At 38.8% G+C, this 20,345-nt stretch overlaps 1 protein-coding gene across 5 annotated transcripts in view; it reads right to left on the reverse strand.

Annotated features, from left to right (window-relative positions):
- SPAST (spastin) overlaps positions 1-19,887 on the reverse strand; it is a 53,010-nt gene extending 33,123 nt beyond the window's left edge. For 2 of the 5 annotated variants that reach the window (XM_072767371.1, XM_072767367.1), the window contains exons 1-3: positions 19,201-19,887; positions 3,038-3,121; positions 421-504 (exon numbers count right to left, since the gene is read on the reverse strand). In XM_072767371.1, the coding sequence (XP_072623472.1) occupies positions 421-504; positions 3,038-3,121; positions 19,201-19,621 (589 nt within the window). In that variant the 5' untranslated portion in view covers positions 19,622-19,887. Of the gene's footprint in view, positions 1-420; positions 505-3,037; positions 3,125-19,200 lie in introns of all 5 variants that reach the window. The other 3 variants (XM_072767370.1, XM_026016001.2, XM_072767368.1) reach the window with 2 other exon arrangements.
- Between the last annotated feature and the right edge of the window lie 458 nt (positions 19,888-20,345).

Consider the following 20,345-nt stretch of genomic DNA (forward strand, 5'->3'; position numbering starts at 1 on the left):
TAGTAAATATTAAAATATTTTTTAAAGTTCTCTATTGACAGGCTCTGAGGGCTGTATGATTTCTGTTATCAATTCTTCAATTCTGTCACTGTAGTATGAAAGGATCCAGATAACCGAGAGAGGAATGAGTAACTGTGTACCATCTTATAAAATTAGGCACTAAACTGAGTTTAGTCCATAGGCTGTAATTTGCCAGTTCTTGAGTAGATAAATCAAAACTATGAATTAATAATTATTAGAGCTGAGTAATAATCCATTATACTCTTCTATCTGGAATATGTTAGAAATTTTCTATAAGTTAGAAAAAAGTCTAGAACACATTTTTAAGATTATTGATCTATTTCCATCCACATTTAAAGTTTCACTGAACACACATTTCAAATACATCTCATTCCAGTTATACAATTCATTAATTGATACCTAGAAGTTGTAAACGGTCCTTGGCCATAACCAAATTAGTCATCATTTTAGCTTGAAGGCGTCTAGCTCTTTCATACTGTTCACCTGGAATAAAGGGGAAAAAATTAAAACATCTGTGTTTCCCTACTAATATTACTTCAAGATAAAATATTATCCCAACTAATCTCATAGAGAGTCATAGTCTTTTCCTTTTTAAAAATTTATTTATTTGAGAGAGAGAGAGAGAGAGAGAGAGCATGCACGTGCAAGCAAAGGGGCAGAGGGAGAGGAAGAGAAGCAGACTCTCCACTGAGTGCAGAGCCTGATGCATGGCTCAATCTCACAATCCTGAGATCAAGACTTGAGCTGAAATCAGGAGTCAGATGTTTAACCAACTGAGCCACCCAAGTGCCTTGGGAATCATGGTCTTTAATTTTTTTTTTTCTTTGAATCATGGTCTTTATAAAGAAATTAGTATCTTTTAAAAAATCAGTTACAGGAGTGTACCTGGGTGGCTCAGCTGGTTAAGCAAATGCCTTTGGCTCAGGTAATGATCCTGGAATCCTAGGATCAAGCCCTGAATTGGGCTCCCTGCTTAGCAGGGAGTCTGCTTCTCCTTTTCCTTCTACCCCTCCCTCCTGACCATGTACTCTCTCTCTCTGCTCACTCTCTCAAATGAATAAAATCTTTTAAAAAATTAATAAATAAAAATAAAATAACAGTTACAGTTTCTTATGATGGTTTCAGATCTATTGTGGTATTTCATGGATTTCACATGTCATTTCATGGTTTTTCAGAAATATTTTTTCTCTACATTAAAAAATATTATCTGAAATTGAGATATGTGTGTGCGTGTTTAAGAGAAAGGGGTGGGCAGCCCGGGTGGCTCAGCAGTTTAGTGCCACCTTCAGCCCGGGGCGTGATCCTGGGTACCCGGGATCGAGTCCCACATTGAGCCCCCTGCATGGTGCCTGCTTCTCCCTCTGGCTATGTCTCTGCCTCTCTCTGTCTCTTTCTTGAACAAATAAATGTTTAAAAGAGAGAGGGGGGCGGGTAGAAGGAGAAAGAGAACCTTAAGCAGGCTCCATACCCAGCGTAGAGCCTGTTGTGGGACTCAATCTTCCAACCCTGAGATCATGACCTGAGCCGAAATCAAGAATTGGACGCTTAACTGACTGAGCCATCCAGGAGCCTCAAGAGATGTATTTTACAACCAGTACCAACTTACTAAAGCTATCAGCCAAATTGCACTCATACCACAGTTTGTCATTTCCTGTGCAGGAACATATTTGGTCCTTGATACTAATACTGCAATTATAGCTATGTCTAAATAGAATGAAGACAGTACATGCAATAAAGTAAAAGTTAAATTCCAAGTGACAAGAAAAGAAGGTATCATAGGTTGACTGTCATTGTTTTTTCTCTTAATGGTACAAAGGCATGTTCGATTCAATGAGATACTATTTTTCTTAACAAATTTTTCTTCTAGTTCTTCTTCCATGTCATTGACAAATAACAGCAAATACATTATGTACAGAATTCATAAAGTCATGCTCATAAATTCATGGAAAGACTCAAAGGCCTAACCTCCCATATGTATTTGTTCTATTCTGCTCTCTTTTGTGCAGGACATCAGCACCTAGAGAAGCACTCAAAATAAAAAGAGGAGGAAAAAAAAAACCTGACAAATGTTAGACACACTATAATTATTAGAGATTAGCTGATGTAAGTAATAGAGTCAGCCAACCAGACAACAAACAACCACTCGGTAGACTGATCCATAAGGCTAAGATTCTCAGCCTACATATTATTTTTTCTTCTGAATTTATTTTAGCATGATAAACTGAAACACTCTGTTTAATAGTGGTGCCCACATACTACACAATAATCACAGCATAATATTTAAAAATTCAAGCTCCAAAGTCAGATTGCTTGGGTTCAAAGCCTGACTCCATCTACCACATGCTAGCTATGAGCCCTTAGGCAAGTTACTGAACTTCTTCATACTTAAGATTATTTATGTGAAAAATAAGAATAACAGCAGCAGCCTCAGAGTGTGGTAAAAATTGCAAAAGGTAACACCCATGAAGTACACACAATGATGTTTGGGCACACACCATAGTGTGCAATAAATAGTACCTATATATTTAAAGATAATATTAGACTCTAATTTTTAATTTTAGGTGATAAGAAAGTAAAGATGAGAAATGACTGCTCAGGTTTCAAAAAGCCAATTATGAATCAAAGTAAGACATTTATAGTTCATATTCTAATATGCAGTCAAGCATTACCCACAAACAGAAAAGGGAGTCTAATTAACTATGCCTTCCTTTTTGACAATGAGGGAAGGACCAGGTTCAAAACAGAGCTAAAAATGAGGCTAACCATCAACAACAGTGGGTCAGAGAGGACACAGGTAATATACTGGACTGTTACAGGTAATCAAGCTGAAGCACAGCTGGTTATAAATTAGATTTTAGCATAGGTAATAAAGCATTAATTGTAAATCTATAAATGTTAATAATAACATTTAAAAAATCTGTCAAATACTTTTAGAAAGGTAGCTATATCTGAAATTAGGGCCATCATGTGAATATAATTTGGGATGGCTATGAAACAAATGTAAATATAATCTTACCTTGTCCTGTAACTATGACAGCTATTCCTTTTTCTAGTTCTTCAATACCTTTCTTATACCATTCCACAGCTTGCTCTTTTTGTCCTGCTTTAAAATAGAAATAATTATTTGTATATATATTATACGTTATATACTAGAATATACTAAACATTCCCCAAGTAATGCTGTTATTAGATAATATGTGAAAAAGCAGGTTGTGACCATATAAATCTGAGAAATATTACTATATGACTTCTTAAACCTTTAGCATCCTAATGTACATATGAATTTCCAAGAGGGGGGTATAGACTTCAATGTTTCTCAAAATCTTAGGGCTGTGAGTCCTTTGTTTGCCATCTCATGATATTGATGCTTATAATCACTGAAATACTGTACTATGGAAAGAAATTTTAATTAGAGAGAATATATTTTAAATAAATGGTTTTCAAAATCCATACTATTAGAATATATAAGCATGATTTCAATAATGGGGGAGAAGCACTGTTTCATCCAATAGTATTGAAATCTAATGTAATTTGTTCATTGTTCGGTGCCTACTTTCTGGCGTTAGTTTTTATTTAACAAATGACTGCATCATGAGAACTGATACATGAGATTACAAGTACGGCATTTAGTAACACATCCATTTTCTTTGAAACAAATGACTGGTTTATAACATTAATTCTTGATCCGAGTTAAAAAGGATCTAAGAATTCAGCAAATCAAAATGTGTGTAGGATATTTCTTTTTTTTAAGATTTTATTTTCAGTTAGTAAACATTTATCTGCCAAGGAACTAGACATTCTTTTTTCCTCCTTTTTTTTTGAGAGAGAGCTTGCACACATATGGGGGGAGGGATGGCAGAGGGGGAGGGAGAAAAAGGGGGGGGGAGAGAGAGAGAATATGAATGAATCTTAAGTAGGTTCCACACCCAGAAGAAGCCTGACATGGGGTTCAATCAAGAGTTGGACACTTAACTGAGTCACCCATGTGCCTCTGTAAAGTGAGAACAATCATATGCAACTCTCAGTTTTTGAAAATTAATTTCTTAGTCCTTAGAATCTGCAAAAGCCTAAGAGGCACAGAGATATAGTAAAGGTGGAAATCATTTATTAGAATCAACTTTTCTTTCCCAACTCATATTCCTATTTAATCAAACAAAAATTCTAATGTCATTCCTTAATATCATTTGAAATTTCAAAGCCAATCAATTATCATGACTCCTTTGATTAAGAGAGATGAAGTCTTACTATAACTACCACACAAAACAACTAAAAAGTGCTGTCCCCTTCTGAGTGTATACCACCTACCCCTTCCTTCATTCCCCAAATAAATCACTAGCTATATTTAGCCCCTGGGATGAGGTAATTTCTTACTTATTATAGTGCCATTAGTATTTCACAGTTTCTGAGCCAGAATAAGTGTTCAAGAAGTACTTGATAATGAAACATGAAGAAATTATTAAGAATATGTTATATGTCAATTCAAACTATTTGGATGCTTATTTTCCTATATATTAAAAAATATGCTTATGTGTATTTTTAGTTTTTTAATTTGAGAAAAGGGGGAAAATTACAGAAAAGAGTAAAATAGCATTTGCATTCTGAGTGATGGTAACTGATAACAATGCCACATTTGCTTAAATTTGTTTTAAAATAAATTACAATCTAACAGATACAAAAGTTTCTTTTTTATGCCTCTTCCCATTCTAATGCTCCTTTCTAGAAACTACTGTAATATATTCAGTGTGTATCTTTCTAGTATATGTTTTTCTGCTGTTTCTATTGTATTTGTATTATTTTAAAATTATGTACTGCTTCTGAGATCTATGTTACTATGTTGAGGATCTAGTTCCCTCATTTTGATTTCTATATAGTATCCTTTATCATCCTACAATTTATTCAACTATTTTTCTATTAAAACATATTTAGGTTGTTTCCAGTTTCTTTTCTTTTTTTTTTAAGATTTTATTTATTTATTCATGAGACACACAGAGAGAGAGGCAGAAACACAGACAGAGGGAGAAGCAGGCTCCATGCAGGGAGCCTGATGCGGGACTCGATCCTGGGACCCCAGGATCATGCCCTGGGCTGAAGGCAGCGCTAAACTGCTGAGCCACCCAGGCTGCCCTGTTTCCAGATTCTATTTCTATTTCATGCTGCAATAAACATGCTTGTATCTGTCGTCTTACATACATGTGCCAATTTCTCTAGGGTATATGTCTTAAGAGGTAGAGTTAATGAGTCATACCTTATCTCCATTCACTAGAAATGAAGAAACTACTTTTTGAGAGTGCTTGTACCAATTTCCACTCCTAATAGCAGTCAATGACAGTTCTCACTGGCAATACCCCAAAAAATGCTTTAAGGAGTTCTAGTACATTACTGTAAGCAAATTAAATGACTAATTACAAATAAAATCACCTGCTTCGGGCACCTGGGTACCTCAGTGGGTTAAGCATCTGCCTCCAAGTTTCAGCTAGGGTCATTCATGATTTGAGGGTCACGAGATCAAGCTTCACACTCGGCTCTGCACATAAGATTCTCTCTCTCCCTCTCCTTCTGCCCCTCCCCCCTTCTGCTCAAGTGTGTAGACACATACATATGCACACGTCTATCTATGCTCTCTCTAAAAATAAATAAATAAATCCACATGCTCAATAATTACTCAATTACCTCACATTCTTGATAAGAGGTAGCTGATTTGCTGCATTATTTGAATCTCACAAGTTGGCACGATGATAGAAAATGCACAAATAATTCCTACAAAACTTACAAGTACAAGACTACTGGAGAAAGGATAGACATATAGGTCAGTAGAACAGAAGAGAAAGTCCAAAAATAGGCCCATACATATAACACTGATTGACTTTGACAAGAATGACAAGGCAATTCAATGAAGAAAGAACAGCCTCTTCAAAAAATGATGCTAGAATAATGGCCAAAAAAAATAAAACAAAACTTCACACAACACAGAAAAAATTAATTTGAAATGGATCACAGACCTAAATGTAAAACCTAAAACTACATAATTTTTAGAAGAAAACAGACAAAATTCTTCATGATCTTGGCTTAGGCAGAGATTTAGAATAGAATCTAAAAATCACAAACCTTAAGAGAATATAACTGATAAACTAGACTCCATTAAAATTAAAAGCTCCTGCTCTTCAAAAGACAGAGTTAGACACGAAAACACAAGCCACAAACTGATTGGGAGAAAATATTTGCAAAACAATCTGTCTAATAAGGACACATAACCAGAATATATAAAGAACTCTTAAAATACAACGATTAAAAAAACAATTCACTAAAAAATAGTGGGCAAAAAATTGGATAATGTATACTTTACAAAAGAAAGACGAATGGCAAATAAGCACAAGAAAAGATGTTCAACATCATCAGCTGTTAGGGAACTACAAAATTAAAACCACAAAATACCACTAAGTACCTAATTTAAAATTGAAAAAAATTATAAGACATCAACTATACTCAAAAATTTCTTAAAGCACTTAAAATTATAACATAAAATATAAATGGACCTTACTTACGTTTCCAAGTGTGAATATAAAATGGTAGAGCCACATTAAAAGGAGTTTGGTAGGGATGCCTGAGTGGCTCAAAAGTTGAGCGCCTGCCTTGGACTCAAGGTATGATCCTGAAGTCCCAGGATTGAGTACCATATTGGGCTCCCCACGGGGAGCCTGCTACTCCCTCTCCCTATGTCTCTGTCTCTCTCTGTGTCCCTCATGAATAAGTAAATAAATGGTTCTTTAAAAAAAAATTTTTTTGGTAGTTTCTTATGATATTTATTTTATGGCCCAGCAATCTTTTCTTCTATGTATTTACCCAAAGAAATGAAAGCATCAAAGATTAGTACGTGAATGTTTATAGTGCTTTATTTGTACGAGCTAAAAAATGGAAACAACCCAGATGTCCATCATTTAGTGAATGCATTAACAAACTGTGGCATATCCATAGACAGCATATTACTCAGCAATAAAAAGGAACAAACTACTGGTCAATGTAGGAACATGGATGAATCTCAAAATGATTCCACTTATATAATACTCAGTGAAGACAAAACTATAGAACAGATCAGATTTCCAGGGGCTAATGAGAAGGCAAGGGGATTGATTACAAAGGAGCTTTTGGGGTGATTAAACATTCAGTTTATCAATTGTTGTCATAGTTACCCAACTGTCAAAACTCATTGAACTACACACTCATAAAAGGTTAAATTTTACTCAATGTAAAATATACCTCAATAAATCTGACTTAAAAAGTGCAATACTTCCAACATTTATGTATAAGGATATTCACTGTGGCATGGAATATAACACCAGAACTATAATTTTCATTACAAGAGTAAAATTAGAAGACAAAAAGCAGAAAATTATTTTTAAAACGTCTGTCTGAAGGGATCAAAGAGTTTTCAAAACAGTGAAAATTACCCAAATTTGGAAAGGAACCATTTCACATTCATTAGGATGGTTATTTTCAAAAATTACCAAAATATGAAAGGAAAAAAAGCCAACAGAGGTGGGCCTGGTATTTGGGGCGCTTTTCTACTTGAAGCAACTGCCAATTCTGAAGGCAAAAGTGGCCAAGAAACTAAGCAGAGCTTTCAGCAGACTCATAGAACTGAGTCAACAAAATGTGAATTTCAGGGCATGCCCAGAAGTAATGGCAAAGATTCCAGGGTTTTGGTTGGGACTCTCCATTACTAAAGATTTAAGAACTAGGCCAGCCTGCACAAGGGCTGGAAACCAAACTCACATCACTTCAATACCTTAAGGTAAAGGAAGCTATAGTCCTCCCTGTCCACTGATCATCCTTTTGACTAAGTTACAGCAGAAAAATCAAACCTTCCAATGGTCCCCAGCACACAAAAGGCCCTCAGTTCTTAGTTTCCCTTACACATTTTTCATACCTCTATAGCCCCAAATAACACTCAAAACTCCAACCAGGCTATATTAAATCAAAAGAAGATTGAAGAGGCAGAAATTTAGGGGCACCTGGGTGGCTCAGGGGTTGAGCATCTGCCTTTGGCTCAGGTCATGATCTGAGGATCTTGGGATCAAGCCCTGCATTGGGCTCCCTGTGGGGAATCTGCTTCTCCCTCTGCCTGTGTCTCTGCCTCTCTCTGTGTCTTTCATGAATAAATACATAAAATCTTAAAAAAAAAAAAAAAAGAAATTTACATTCACTGTTGTACTTGACATTACTAGCTGATAATCTGAACTACAAGTGAACTACATAATCTAAGGCAAACAATGGCCCAAAGGTCAAATACTGTCAGCTACCTGTTTTTGTACATAAAACTTTACTGGAGGGGTACCTAGTGGCTCAGTTGGTTAAGCGTCGGCTCTTGATTTAGGGTCAGGTCATGATCTTGGGATCCTGAGATTGAGACTGGTGTCAGGCTCTGCACTCAGCACACAGGATTCTTTCCCTTTTCTTCTCCTTCCCCCTCTGCCCCTTCTCCTACTTGCACATGTGCGCACACTCTCTCTCAAATAAGTAAATAAAATCTTCAAAAAAACTTTACTGGATCACATCTACTGTATGAGATTTTGAGCACTCAGAAAGCTTAAAATATTGTGACAGGGAGGTTAAAATACTAACTAAATGCCCCAACAGAAAAATCAAAGCCAACACAAAAACTGACAAAGGACTTAGGCATTTTTCAAAGAAGATATGGAAATGGTCCATAAGTGAAAAAACACTCATCTTAAATCATTAGAGAAATGCAAATCAAAACCATGATGAGGCACTGCTTCACATCTATTAGGAAGACTATTATTTTAAAAACCTGGAAACTAACAAATGTGAGTAAGTGGAAACCCTCATGCACTGGTGGTGGGAAAGTACAAATGGTACAACTGATGTGGAAAAGTTTGGCAGTCCCTCAAAAAGTTAAACATGCAATTACCATATAATCCAGCAATTCTACTCCTGGGTAGATACTCAAAAGTAGAGAAAGCAGGGAAGCAAACAGATACCTATATACCAGCATTCACAGAAGCATTATTCACAATAGATGGAAACAACCCAAATGCCCATCAATAGACAAATGGTTAAACAAAATGTGGTACATACATATAATGGAGTATTATTCAGCCTTAAAAAGCAATGAAATCTGCTACAAGACTGCTGAACCTTGAAAACATTATGCTAAGTGAGACAAGTCAGATACAAAAATATTGTAGGACTCCATTTAGTTAAGGTACCTGGAACAGGCAAATTCATAGATACAGAAAGTAGAACAGAAATTATGAAATTATCAGGGACTGAGGATGATGGAGATGATGGAGAAAGGGAGATGGGTGGGCAGTTATTGTTTAATGGGTATAAGTTTCTATTTGGAATGATAAAAAGTTCTAGAAATGGATAGTGGTGATGGTTGCATGACACTGGGAATGTATTTAATACCACTGAATTGCACACTTAAAATGAATAAAAGGACAAATTTTATGTTATCTATGCTTTACAGTAAAAAAAAATTACTAACTGGCCCATTATAAGCAATTTGCTGACAGCAATGAAAATGAAAAAACTGTACCATGTGAAACATCACAGAATCTGACAAGCATATACTGAGCAAAAAAGGCCATATACAAAATGAACACATACTGTATGATTTCATTTGTAAAGCTGAAGATCAGGCAAAATGGATTTATAGTGTTAGAATTAGGATTTGTAGATACCTTTGCCAAGGATGGAGAAAGGTAGTAAAGGTAGTAAGTGGAAGAGAGCATGACAAAGGCAGGCTTCTGTAGTAATATTCTCTCTTGACCTGGTGGGGTTTCAAACTGCTATGTTCCTTTTGAAAATTCATTGAGCAATATAGTAACTGTGCACTTCATGTATAATTTAATCAAAGTTTACCTAAAAACTAAAAAAACAAAAAACAGAAGGGGAAGATAAAGTATATGGAAATGGAAAGAGTTCCAATACATTAAGGAAAATAGTTACAGATCAGTTTGTATGTAACATTTTTCCCCTCTAATAAATATATGGGCAGACAAAGTCAGGTAACTTATTAGTAATCATCTCCCTAGGATAAGATTAAAGAGGACTTTTACTTTCTATATTTGTTCATTATTTTAATTGTTTGAAAAGATTTATGTAGAGACAGAATGAGTACTTATACAAGAGGCAAAAAGAGTGAGTGAGAAATCTCAAGCAGACTCCATGCTGAGCACAAAGCCACAGAGCCCAACCCAGGGCTCAATCCAATCCCAATATCATGATGTGAGCTTGATAAGGGTTGAACACTTAATCAACTGAACCACGAGGCGCCCCCATTATTTTAATTTTTGAGTATGTGCTATTGTATAAGCAACAGAAATACTAATGATACCTATCTTTAAGTAGAGGTAAGTATAATAGACTAAGTTATGAATTATCTACTGCATCTTTTCATTCAGATAGTAATAGTACCACACTGCCATGAGAAGGGTCAAAAGAGTAGTTTGGGCTGGAAAGAAGTTATGTGTTTTAAGTTACAAAATGTGGACTTAAGTCCTTGCTCATCATTTAATAGCTAGCAGTATGACTTTGGGAAAGTCAGTTAATCTCTTTGAACTTTAGTTTCCTGACCTAAAAACAAGATGACATTTCTTTTACCTAACCCTGAATTGTGGCAAAAATCAAATGAAATAAGGTATGTGACAAGACTTTAAACAATAAAGAGGCATATAAACAGTACTTCTACTATCTTTATCATACTTACTACATTTGTTTGCTAATTTAAATCAATCTACTCCTAAACTGCATGCACAGTTCTATGTTTGTGATTTTTCCTCATTTAAGTTCTATAAAACCACTGCTTTTACTCGTCTAGTCCTTCTTAAGTATTTGCCTACAAATAATTCCAGAGAACAAATATATTCATTTTCCTACAAAATTTTCTGCTAGCAACTTGCAAGTGTCACTATTAGCAGAATAACAGGTATCTTTAAAAATCCTACAATGGGGCACCTGGGTGGCTCAGTCGGTTAAGAATCTGCCTTTGGCTCAGGTCATGATCCTGGGGTCCTGTGATTGAGCCCCACGTCAGACTCCCTGCTCAGTGGGTAATCTGCTTCTCCTCCCTCTGCCCCTCCTCCTGTTCATGCTCATTCTCTCTCAAATAAATATAATCTTTAAAAAAAAATCCTATAATAGATTTTACTATGTGCTAAACCCAAATAAACCAAAGGGATCATAAAGCATCAGCGAATAGCCCCCAGATTAATTCTCTCAGAGTTCACTATTATAATTTATTTATTTTTATTTATTTTTATTTATTTATGATAGAGAGAGAGAGAGAGAGAGAGACAGAGGCAGAGACATAGGCAGAGGGAGAAGCAGGCTCCATGCACCGGGAGCCTGACGTGGGATTCGATCCCGGGTCTCCAGGATCGCGCCCTGGGCCAAAGGCAGGCGCTAAACCGCTGCGCCACCCAGGGATCCCAGAGTTCACTATTATAGAAAGGATATTTTCTACTGTGTTTTAACTCAGCAAAAAGGTCACATTTGCGTTTACTTTCCAACATCAAAGTGTATTTCTGAAATAAAGACTTACTTTCTCATTTAATTGGGAAGGTTCTAAATCCCATGTAAAGAAATCATTTCAGTTTTGGACATTTTCTTTAAACCTTAGGAATATCAATTAATTTATCTTCCTTAAAGTTTTTTGTATTTACTATAGGTAGTAGGTAATTTTAATTTTCTTCTATGTATTTTCTCTATTTTCCAAATTCTCTACTGAGAGGCTTGCATTACTTTCATATATGAGTACAAAATTATTACTTTTATCTCTTTTACAATAAAAAACTAGGATACTAGGTGAGCTTAGGGGGAGACTTCATCTGTTTTTATCCTGAACGAAGGGTTACAATTAGCAAAAAATATTTTTATATTATTCTAGATAATTATCCTTCTTCCTCAAATTTCATTTACACTGCTGTAAGTATACCTAAAAAGGGTAACAGAAATCAAGTATCAAGGTTTAGCAGTATTCTAACCTAACTTCCAGGGGTTATAGTCTTAAAGGGATTGTTGAATTAATAACATTAGTCCCATTTTCTGAAGACCTACTATGTGCAGGCACTGAGTATTTTACAAACATCGACTCAGTGTAGTAAGTAATTTGCCCAAGATCTTGAATAGTCAGAATTCAAATATCATTTTGGATACTAGGCACCACAATTTAAAAAGGATAAAATTAGACTCTCAAAGCTGAGAAAGAGAAAAGCAGTCCCTGACATCCAGGAGCTGGCCTAATACTATCAGCAAGGCATTGGTATAACTAGGGGCTGACCTGGCATTACTGCTAGGCCTGGTGTTCTGTTGAACATAAACAATCTCACAGAATATCAAAATCAGATAAGGTCACTCTGTAATATCGTGATGGATCAAGACAAAAAAAAAAAAAAAAAAGACCACTCCAACATCATGTCTAAACACAAACAAAACATGAATATATAGATTTTAAAGATTTTATTTATTTATTCATGAGACACAGAGAGAGAGGCAGAGACATAGGCAGATGGAGAAGAAGGCTTGCTGCACGGAGCCTGATGTGGGACTCAATCCTGGGACTCCGGGATAACGCCCTGAGCTGAAGGTAGATGCTCAACCACTGAGCTACCCAGGTGTCCCAAACAAAACATGAATATTGTCCAAGCCATGAAATACCAAGTATCTCCTCTTCAGACTAATGAGTGCTTCTCAATCAATTATAGCTTTAGACTCATTCTAGTCTTCCCTCTCTCTAGATCACATTTAAGATACTTATTCATAGAATACCCCCACTTCATGACAGCACCCAATGCAGAGTAAAACCGATTCCTTAAATCCTCCTCAAAAATCACCTAATACAAGGCCAATCCTATAAGATATTTCCAGCACCCTTATCCTGAGATGCCACTGTTCCCATAGTGTGCATTCTCCCTGCTTCAATAATAAATCCCCCCCCAAAAAATAATAATAAATCCCACTTGTTCTGGGGCACCTGGGTGGCTCCAGGGTTTGAATGTCTGCCTTCGGCTCAGGTTATGATCCTGGGGTCCTGGGATCAGGTTCCGCATCAGGGTCCCTGCAGGGAGCCTGCTTCTCCCTCTGCCTGTGTCTCTGCCTCTCTCTCTCTCATGAATACATAAAATCTTAAAAAAAAAAAAAAATCCCACTTGTTCAACTACAGGTGTGTACATTCTAGTGACAGTTGACTGAAAGACACTGACAAAGACCACTTAAGAATAGCAGTTAATTCTCTCCTCTATTATAGCATAAAATATTTGCAGACGAGCTGGATTATATACGTGAATACATGAATAAGTTTAGCATGTCTATCCTATACCTTCATAGCTGTAAAACATGGTCTCTAGGGTAATCATAGATTTTAATTATTTTTCTTTCCTCATCTACTAGAGTGAACTGCTAAGATGTGTGTTCCAAGTTTTATTCTATAGGATGTCTAGTGTGAGTAAAGAGGGGAAAAAAAAGGCTACAATAGCACATTAATATGTGTGCTGGTATTATATAGCTCAAGGAGCATTATAGGTCAAAAAAGAGGAAAACTAGTAGAAAAATAGAGAATCTATACTTTGCCAGAAGTCAAAAAGCCAACTACTATTGAGTGGTGCATAGGAACTATGATAGTGAAAAAGAGGCAGGAAGGGTTAGAGAAAATCCTTTTTCAAATAATTTAATATCCATTTACTGATTGCCTATTTCTTAACTGTCACCAGGATGATGAACAATAATCTTAGGAATCTAGTTACCTGTTTACGGGGTTTAACTGTATTCTACATTAAGAAAAATATAAATTGCGGGATCCCTGGGTGGCGCAGCGGTTTGGCGCCTGCCTTTGGCCCGGGGCGCGATCCTGGAGACCCGGGATCGAATCCCATGTCGGGCTCCCGGTGCATGGAGCCTGCTTCTCCCTCTGCCTATGTCTCTGCTTCTCTCTCTCTCACTGTGTGCCTATCATAAATAAAAAATTAAAAAAAAAAAAAAAAAGAAAAATATAAATTGCAATTAAAAAAAAAAAACAGCTAAAACAGAGCAAGGGATAAAGTTCCTAACAGTGGTTGCCTTTTGTCTCTTTAATGTAAATGCCACTAAATATTCTTGAAGAGAAATGAGAAATATTTGTTGTATATCTAATAAAAGGTACTGCTATTCTTTTGGAAAAGAGAGACATCACGTGGAAAAGAGTGATATCATCCATCAGAATTCTTTCCTTGCTGTAATCATTAGCAGAATCATTAGGCCCAAGAAAACTTTCTGAAATCAATCCTTTTAAAATGATGACCAGTTTTTAGGGTTAAAAGAAAGTATACCAAATCTGACTTTTTAAATGTATTATTGATTTATTTGAGATAGAGTGAGAGACAATGTGCGTACCAGCGGGGGCTGGGAGGGGTACAAGGCGAAGCAGGCTCATCAATGAGCAGGGAGCCCAATGTGGGGCTCAATCCCAAAACCCTGGGATCACGACCTGAGCCAAAGGCAGACACTCAACCAACTGAGCCACACAGGTGTCCCTGAATCTGACATTTGTGACCTCTATTCTCTATCCTCACCTTCTGAAAATATAGTTAGGCAAGGGATCTTGTGTGTGTTTTAAATAGGGCAAGGTTGAATTACACGTGAACACAAAATTATATGACAATTTTTTAAAAGTCTAATGTTTTAAATACAAACTGACTAAGAATAAATATAAGAGGATTCTATTTAGACAATTTCTGTCCTTGATGCCAGGTTCTTCAGCCCTACAATATCCTGAGAAACCAGCTCTCTCTCTCTTTCATACAACATACTGGGCCCTTACTGTCAAGTTCTACATACTCCTGGTAATCAAACCACACCTAGAAAACCTGCACCACTGTATTACCCAAGAGATCTCAGGCTTGTCTTCTCGCAGGAGCCATGCCAAACATGTTAGGTCATGTTCTGGTTAATCCAAAGACCCACTATAACAACCTCCTCTTTTCCCCCAAGTATTCCAAGGGGCCCAGTATTAGCATTACAAAACAGAGAACCTGCTTAGTATGAAGCAAAAAGTATAAAATTATGAGTGGTATAATTTTCCGTTCACTTAAACTCTGTTCCTGGCTCTGCTAATTTGAGTTCACTCTTTAAATTTCAGTTTCTCCATACACATAATGGATATAAAAAGTTATCAGTTTTCCAAGGATGTTCAACAATTAAAGAAAACATCCAAAAAATTACTTAACTCTTTGAAAAAAATGAGACACATAATATGCATGAAAACATACATCACACAGCAAATGCTGTCTTATTTCAATGGAGAGTAAGTTTTTCTAAAGTAGCACCTAGAATGAAGAGAGCTGTGCAAATAAACTAGTATCCAGTAATTGCTTGTTTTAATGAATAGAACTCGAATATCCCTACATTAGGTAAATAGAATTTGCTGTGTTATCATTCTCTACTTCAAATAGTTTGGTTTCAGACAAATTTAAGCCTTTATGAAAATTCAGTATCAAGGCCACCTAGAGAGCTCAGTTAGTTAAGTAGCTGCCTTTGGCTCAAGATCCTGGGATCCTGGGATTCAGCAGCATCAGCATAGGGGCTCCCTGCTCAGTGGGGAGCCTGCTTCCCTCTCTCCATTTGCCCCTCCCCCTGCTCATATTCTCTCAAATAAAATCTTATAAAAAAAAAAAAAAAGAAAATTCAGTATCAAAACTGAGTATACCATAAGAATAAAATACAAAATAAACAGTTATCCTATAAGCCACGTTTATACACTACTTTATTGAAATAAGATTTAATTTGGCCTTTATTACTTCAAGGCAACAAATGTTTTAATTATTTAACACCACAACAGTATGAAATATCCCACTTCACTTGATGAAATAAGGGGGCTCTCAGTGTATTTAGAAGCCAAGTCAAGTTGCTAAGGGAATGGTAGTGCATGATCTTACTAGTCCCTTGATGGTTTAACACAAAGTTAGAAAACCTTTTAAGACTGCTTTAAAGACAAGTATTTCTATTCGTTCATATATATCTTGACACAGTGCGAAAGAATAAAATTCTCTTATTCTTCTACATTGTCAATAATGGCTGAGAGATAAACTCTAAATATGAACTCTTGCAACTATTGGATTAAGGCTAAAGTACAAAAATTGGGATATTCTAAAGGAAAAATATGAGATAGAAAAGAAGTAGGACAATATAAACTTAGCTTTAATTCATTTTTAAAAGAAAATGAATATTTAACTAATTAGTTTCAGCATATAACACCTCAGCTGAAAAAAAAAATAACATCTCAGCTGTAAAACTCATTCTAAAAATTATAATTCCAATGTGTACTTTAGAAGCTAAAGTATACATAAAGCAAATAACTTTGAAAAGAAACATCAGTAGAAAGAGGTTGAAGTATGTGGTCCATGGATTGCTGAAAATATTTATATTTTTAAAATATTTTATTTATTTTTAAGATTTCTTTATTTATTCATTCATGAGAGACACAGACAGAGAGAGAGAGAGAGAGGCAGAGATACAAGCAGAGGGAGAAGCAGGCTCCACGCAGGGAACCCAATGTGGGACTTGATCCCAGGACTCCAGGATCACGCTCTGAGCCAAAGGCAGACGCTACACCACTGAGCCACCCAGGCATCCCTTAAAAAATATTTTAGAGGAATTAAATATAATAGATGTAGGCATATATGTGATACTCTAAGATAAGTCATAAGTATGAAACCCAAGGCCTGAATTATACTTTTTTATTTATCTATTCATTTGTCAGAGACAGAGAGACAGGGAGAGTGGGTGCTCACAAGCAAGGGGAGCAGCAAGCTCCCTGCCGAGAAAGGAGCCTGATGTGGGACTTGATCCCGGACCCTGGGATCATGGCCTGAGCTGAAGGCAGACACTTAACCTAGGGGCACCTAGGTGTCCACTGAATTCTACTTTTGTCATTTATCTCTAATTACAGAACTGATTTCTCCTTAAATCTCAGAGCCTTGGGTCTTTTTTTAAATACCTTTTAATACCTTGGTTTTCCTTGCCCTCTCTTATCTCACCTCCCAACTGTCATCATTCAGTGTTAAATAAAATTTCCTTGTGTTTTCTTGCATTCTTTTCCTTAAATATTACAATGAACCTATCTTAAAACATATACCCTTTATTCCAAAACATCTTTTGATTTAGATCAGTAAACTTCTGAGGACTCTACTGTAATTGGATAGTGCAATAAAACAGTGCTTCTCTAGGAAGGGATGATGGTACTCTTCTTCATCCTCACCAAGGATCCTTGGATGTTCTAAGAGGTGGTACAGAATGAAGCAGGCAACAAAACACTTCCTTCCACAAACACATGGTATTCTTTTCTTATCTTTTTTTTTAATAAACATTTTATTTATTTATTCATGAGAGAGAGAGAGAGACAGACAGACAGACAGACATAGGCAGAAGGAGAAGCCAGCTCCATTCAGGGAGCCTGATGTGGGACTCCACCCCCACCCCCCACCCCCACACTCCAGGATCACAACCTGAGCCAAAGGCAGATGCTCAACCACTGAGCCCACGTGGTATTCTTTTCTTAAATAGAACTCCTTCCTGGAATTCTTTTTTTTTAATAAGGATTTTATTTTTCTTTTAAGTAATCTCCGGGATGCCTGGGATCGAGTCCCGTATCGGGCTCCTTGTGGAGAGCCTCCTTTTCTCTCTCCCTGTGTCTGTGCCTCTCTCTCTCTCTCTGTGTCTCTCATGAATAAATAAATAAAATCTTTTAAAAAATAATAAAAGTAATCTCCACACACAACATGGGGCTTGAACTCAAAACCCCCAGATCAAGCGTTGCATGCTCCACTGAGTCATCCATGTGTCCCTTCCAGAACTCTCTTAACCTCCCGTCCTTACAATCAAAACCATGAATGCTTGCCTCTTTCCCTATATCATACTTCTCAGTCCTAAGTTCCACAAAGGAAACAGGTTTCCAAAAAGCAAACTCTAGAACAGTTTCTGCAGTTGACAGTAATGAGAGATACTACAAATGAACTGCAGACTGCTTTTTTTTTTTTTTTTTCCTAATGGACAATGCAAGTTGTATCACACCTCAACTAGGTGTGTTACAAAAATGTTCTTTGGTAGTTACAGGAAAAAGAAAATCTCAGCATATTGGAGGCAGGGATGAAAGGAGGGATTTTCAAAACGTTAAGACTCCTTCTAACTTCAGTTCTCATCTTCCATTAAAAAAATGTTCATTAGCAATTAGCATAGGTTTGGATTGACCTGCTTTAATCTTTTGAGCCTCAGTTTGTTCATCCGTAAAATGCTGATACCAACAGTACCTTCACCTCACAGGGTAACTGCGCGGATTAAATAGGTAACACACACAAAGCTAACAGTAGAGTGTGGTGCACTGAGTGACTTAAAAACGTTAGTTTAAAAGAAATCTGAAGGATATGGTATTCTTGCCTTCATTCAGAAACATAAATCTTAAAAAATAAACCTACGAACCCTTGTTTCAAATTTTATTGTGAAATGATATATGTTTCCTGTTCATTTATCTAACATTTCGATTTAAGAAACTTGGAGGCTACCTCGGAATACTGATTTAGATGAAAGCACATCTAACGGGCAAAAGTTTCATGTTAAAAGAGAACTTTATAAAGAAAACGCCTAGGAGTCCTACTGATAAAACGACAGTCATGAAACTTAAAAAAAAATAATAATAATAATGCCCATTTTAGCTGTAATCATATGCAGCTGTTCCTTTCAAAATTAAGTCACCGTTTGTTCTTTTTTTTTTTTTTTTCCTTTTTTTCCTGACACTACAGTAGTCTGCTTTCGTTAAAAGCCTCCAAGACACAGCTTCTCCGACACCAAAACCTTCTGGGAGCCGCACAGCGTCTACAGCGCTGGAAGGGTCACTCTAGGGCAACTGTCACTGTCAGTAGCACGACCGGCCGCCTCCGGGGGACTCCGGGGACCTGGGTCGTGCACAAGTGGAGGGGATGGCTGGTGTCTGAAGCCAGGTGGCCAGCGAGGGCGCCCGAAAGGGAAGAGGTCCAGCCGAGACCCGGGGAGGAGGACGAGGGTCTGGCCGGTGGGGCCGCCTCCCGGGGTGGGGGTGGGGGTGGGGGCGGGGGTCAATTCCGGGGATGCACGCCCGCGCCCGCAGGAAGGGACGCAGGTGTCGCCCCCCCGCCCCCCCCCCCCCGCACTTACCTTTCTCGTCCTCATCGATGCGCAGGGCAACGGAGATGTACTCGAAGGCCTGCTTGTGGAAGGCTCGGACGCGCTCGGCCTCCCCGCCCGGCACCGGCGCGGGGGGCGAGGCCGAGGCCGGCGCCGGCGCGGCCCGGGAGCTCCTCTTGGCAGCCATGAGGGCGCGGGAGAAGCGCTGGCAGAGCCACACGAAGAGGAGCCCCAGGTGGAAGGCGACCAGGCGCAGCAGCGCGAAGCCCAGGAACAGCGGGTAGGAGAAGTAGTACAGGTTCCGCTTATGCGGAGACTCGGGCGGGGGGGCCGGCCTGGGGGCGGGACGGGCGGGCGCCAGGCAGGGGGGCGGAGGCCTGGGAGGCACCGGGCTGCTGCCGCCGCCGCCGCCGGAGCCTTTCTTCTTCCCTCGTCCACCCGGAGAACTCATTCACAGCTCCCACTGCCGCCGCCGCCATAACCCGCCTCCCGCAGACCGACGGCGACCAAGGACGGCGGCGGCCACGGGACGGCGAGGGCCGCAGACGCCCGCGCGCCCGCCGGTCCCAGGAGCTCGGCACCTCCACGCGCTGCCCGCCGGCCCCGCCCCTTTCTCCTCTCTCGGCCAGGAGCACAACCCCTTTCCTCCTCCTGCGGTCGGCGGCTCCTGCCCCTCCCGCTCGGCGTCCCCTCAGCCTCCTGGTAGCTCCGAGCGGTGGCCGCGCACGCGCACGCCTGCCCATGGCTTTCTCCGGCGCGCGCGCGCACGCCGCCCTCTTTGTTGACCGAGCTCCTACTGCGCGTGTGCGGCTCGCGCCCCTCGCGCCCCTTCGCTGCGGAACTACAATTCCCAACGTCCAGTTCGGCTACGTGGTGCTCGGGATGTGTCGCTCTGCGGGTAACGCCGTCGCCGGGAGCCGCTTGGCGGAGGGGACCTCGGCCACCCACTCTCGGCTGGGACAGCTGCGCCCTGGGGTCGCGCTTGCCTGGTTCTCAGGGCTCCCAGCTCGCAGTGTCGTCGCTCTTACAGTCCTTTCACCATTTTCTGCCCGTCTCCCGCAAAGGATGATTCATCTGACTTCCATCTCCTAAAGTGATGGGTACCATGAAAATAATTTCGATCGTCTATCAAGAGGAAAATGATTAAACGGATTTTGGAACAACCGTATGGAATT

Source organism: Vulpes vulpes, chromosome 8 (genome assembly GCF_048418805.1).
Source record: "Vulpes vulpes isolate BD-2025 chromosome 8, VulVul3, whole genome shotgun sequence".
Classification (NCBI taxonomy): domain Eukaryota; kingdom Metazoa; phylum Chordata; class Mammalia; order Carnivora; family Canidae; genus Vulpes; species Vulpes vulpes.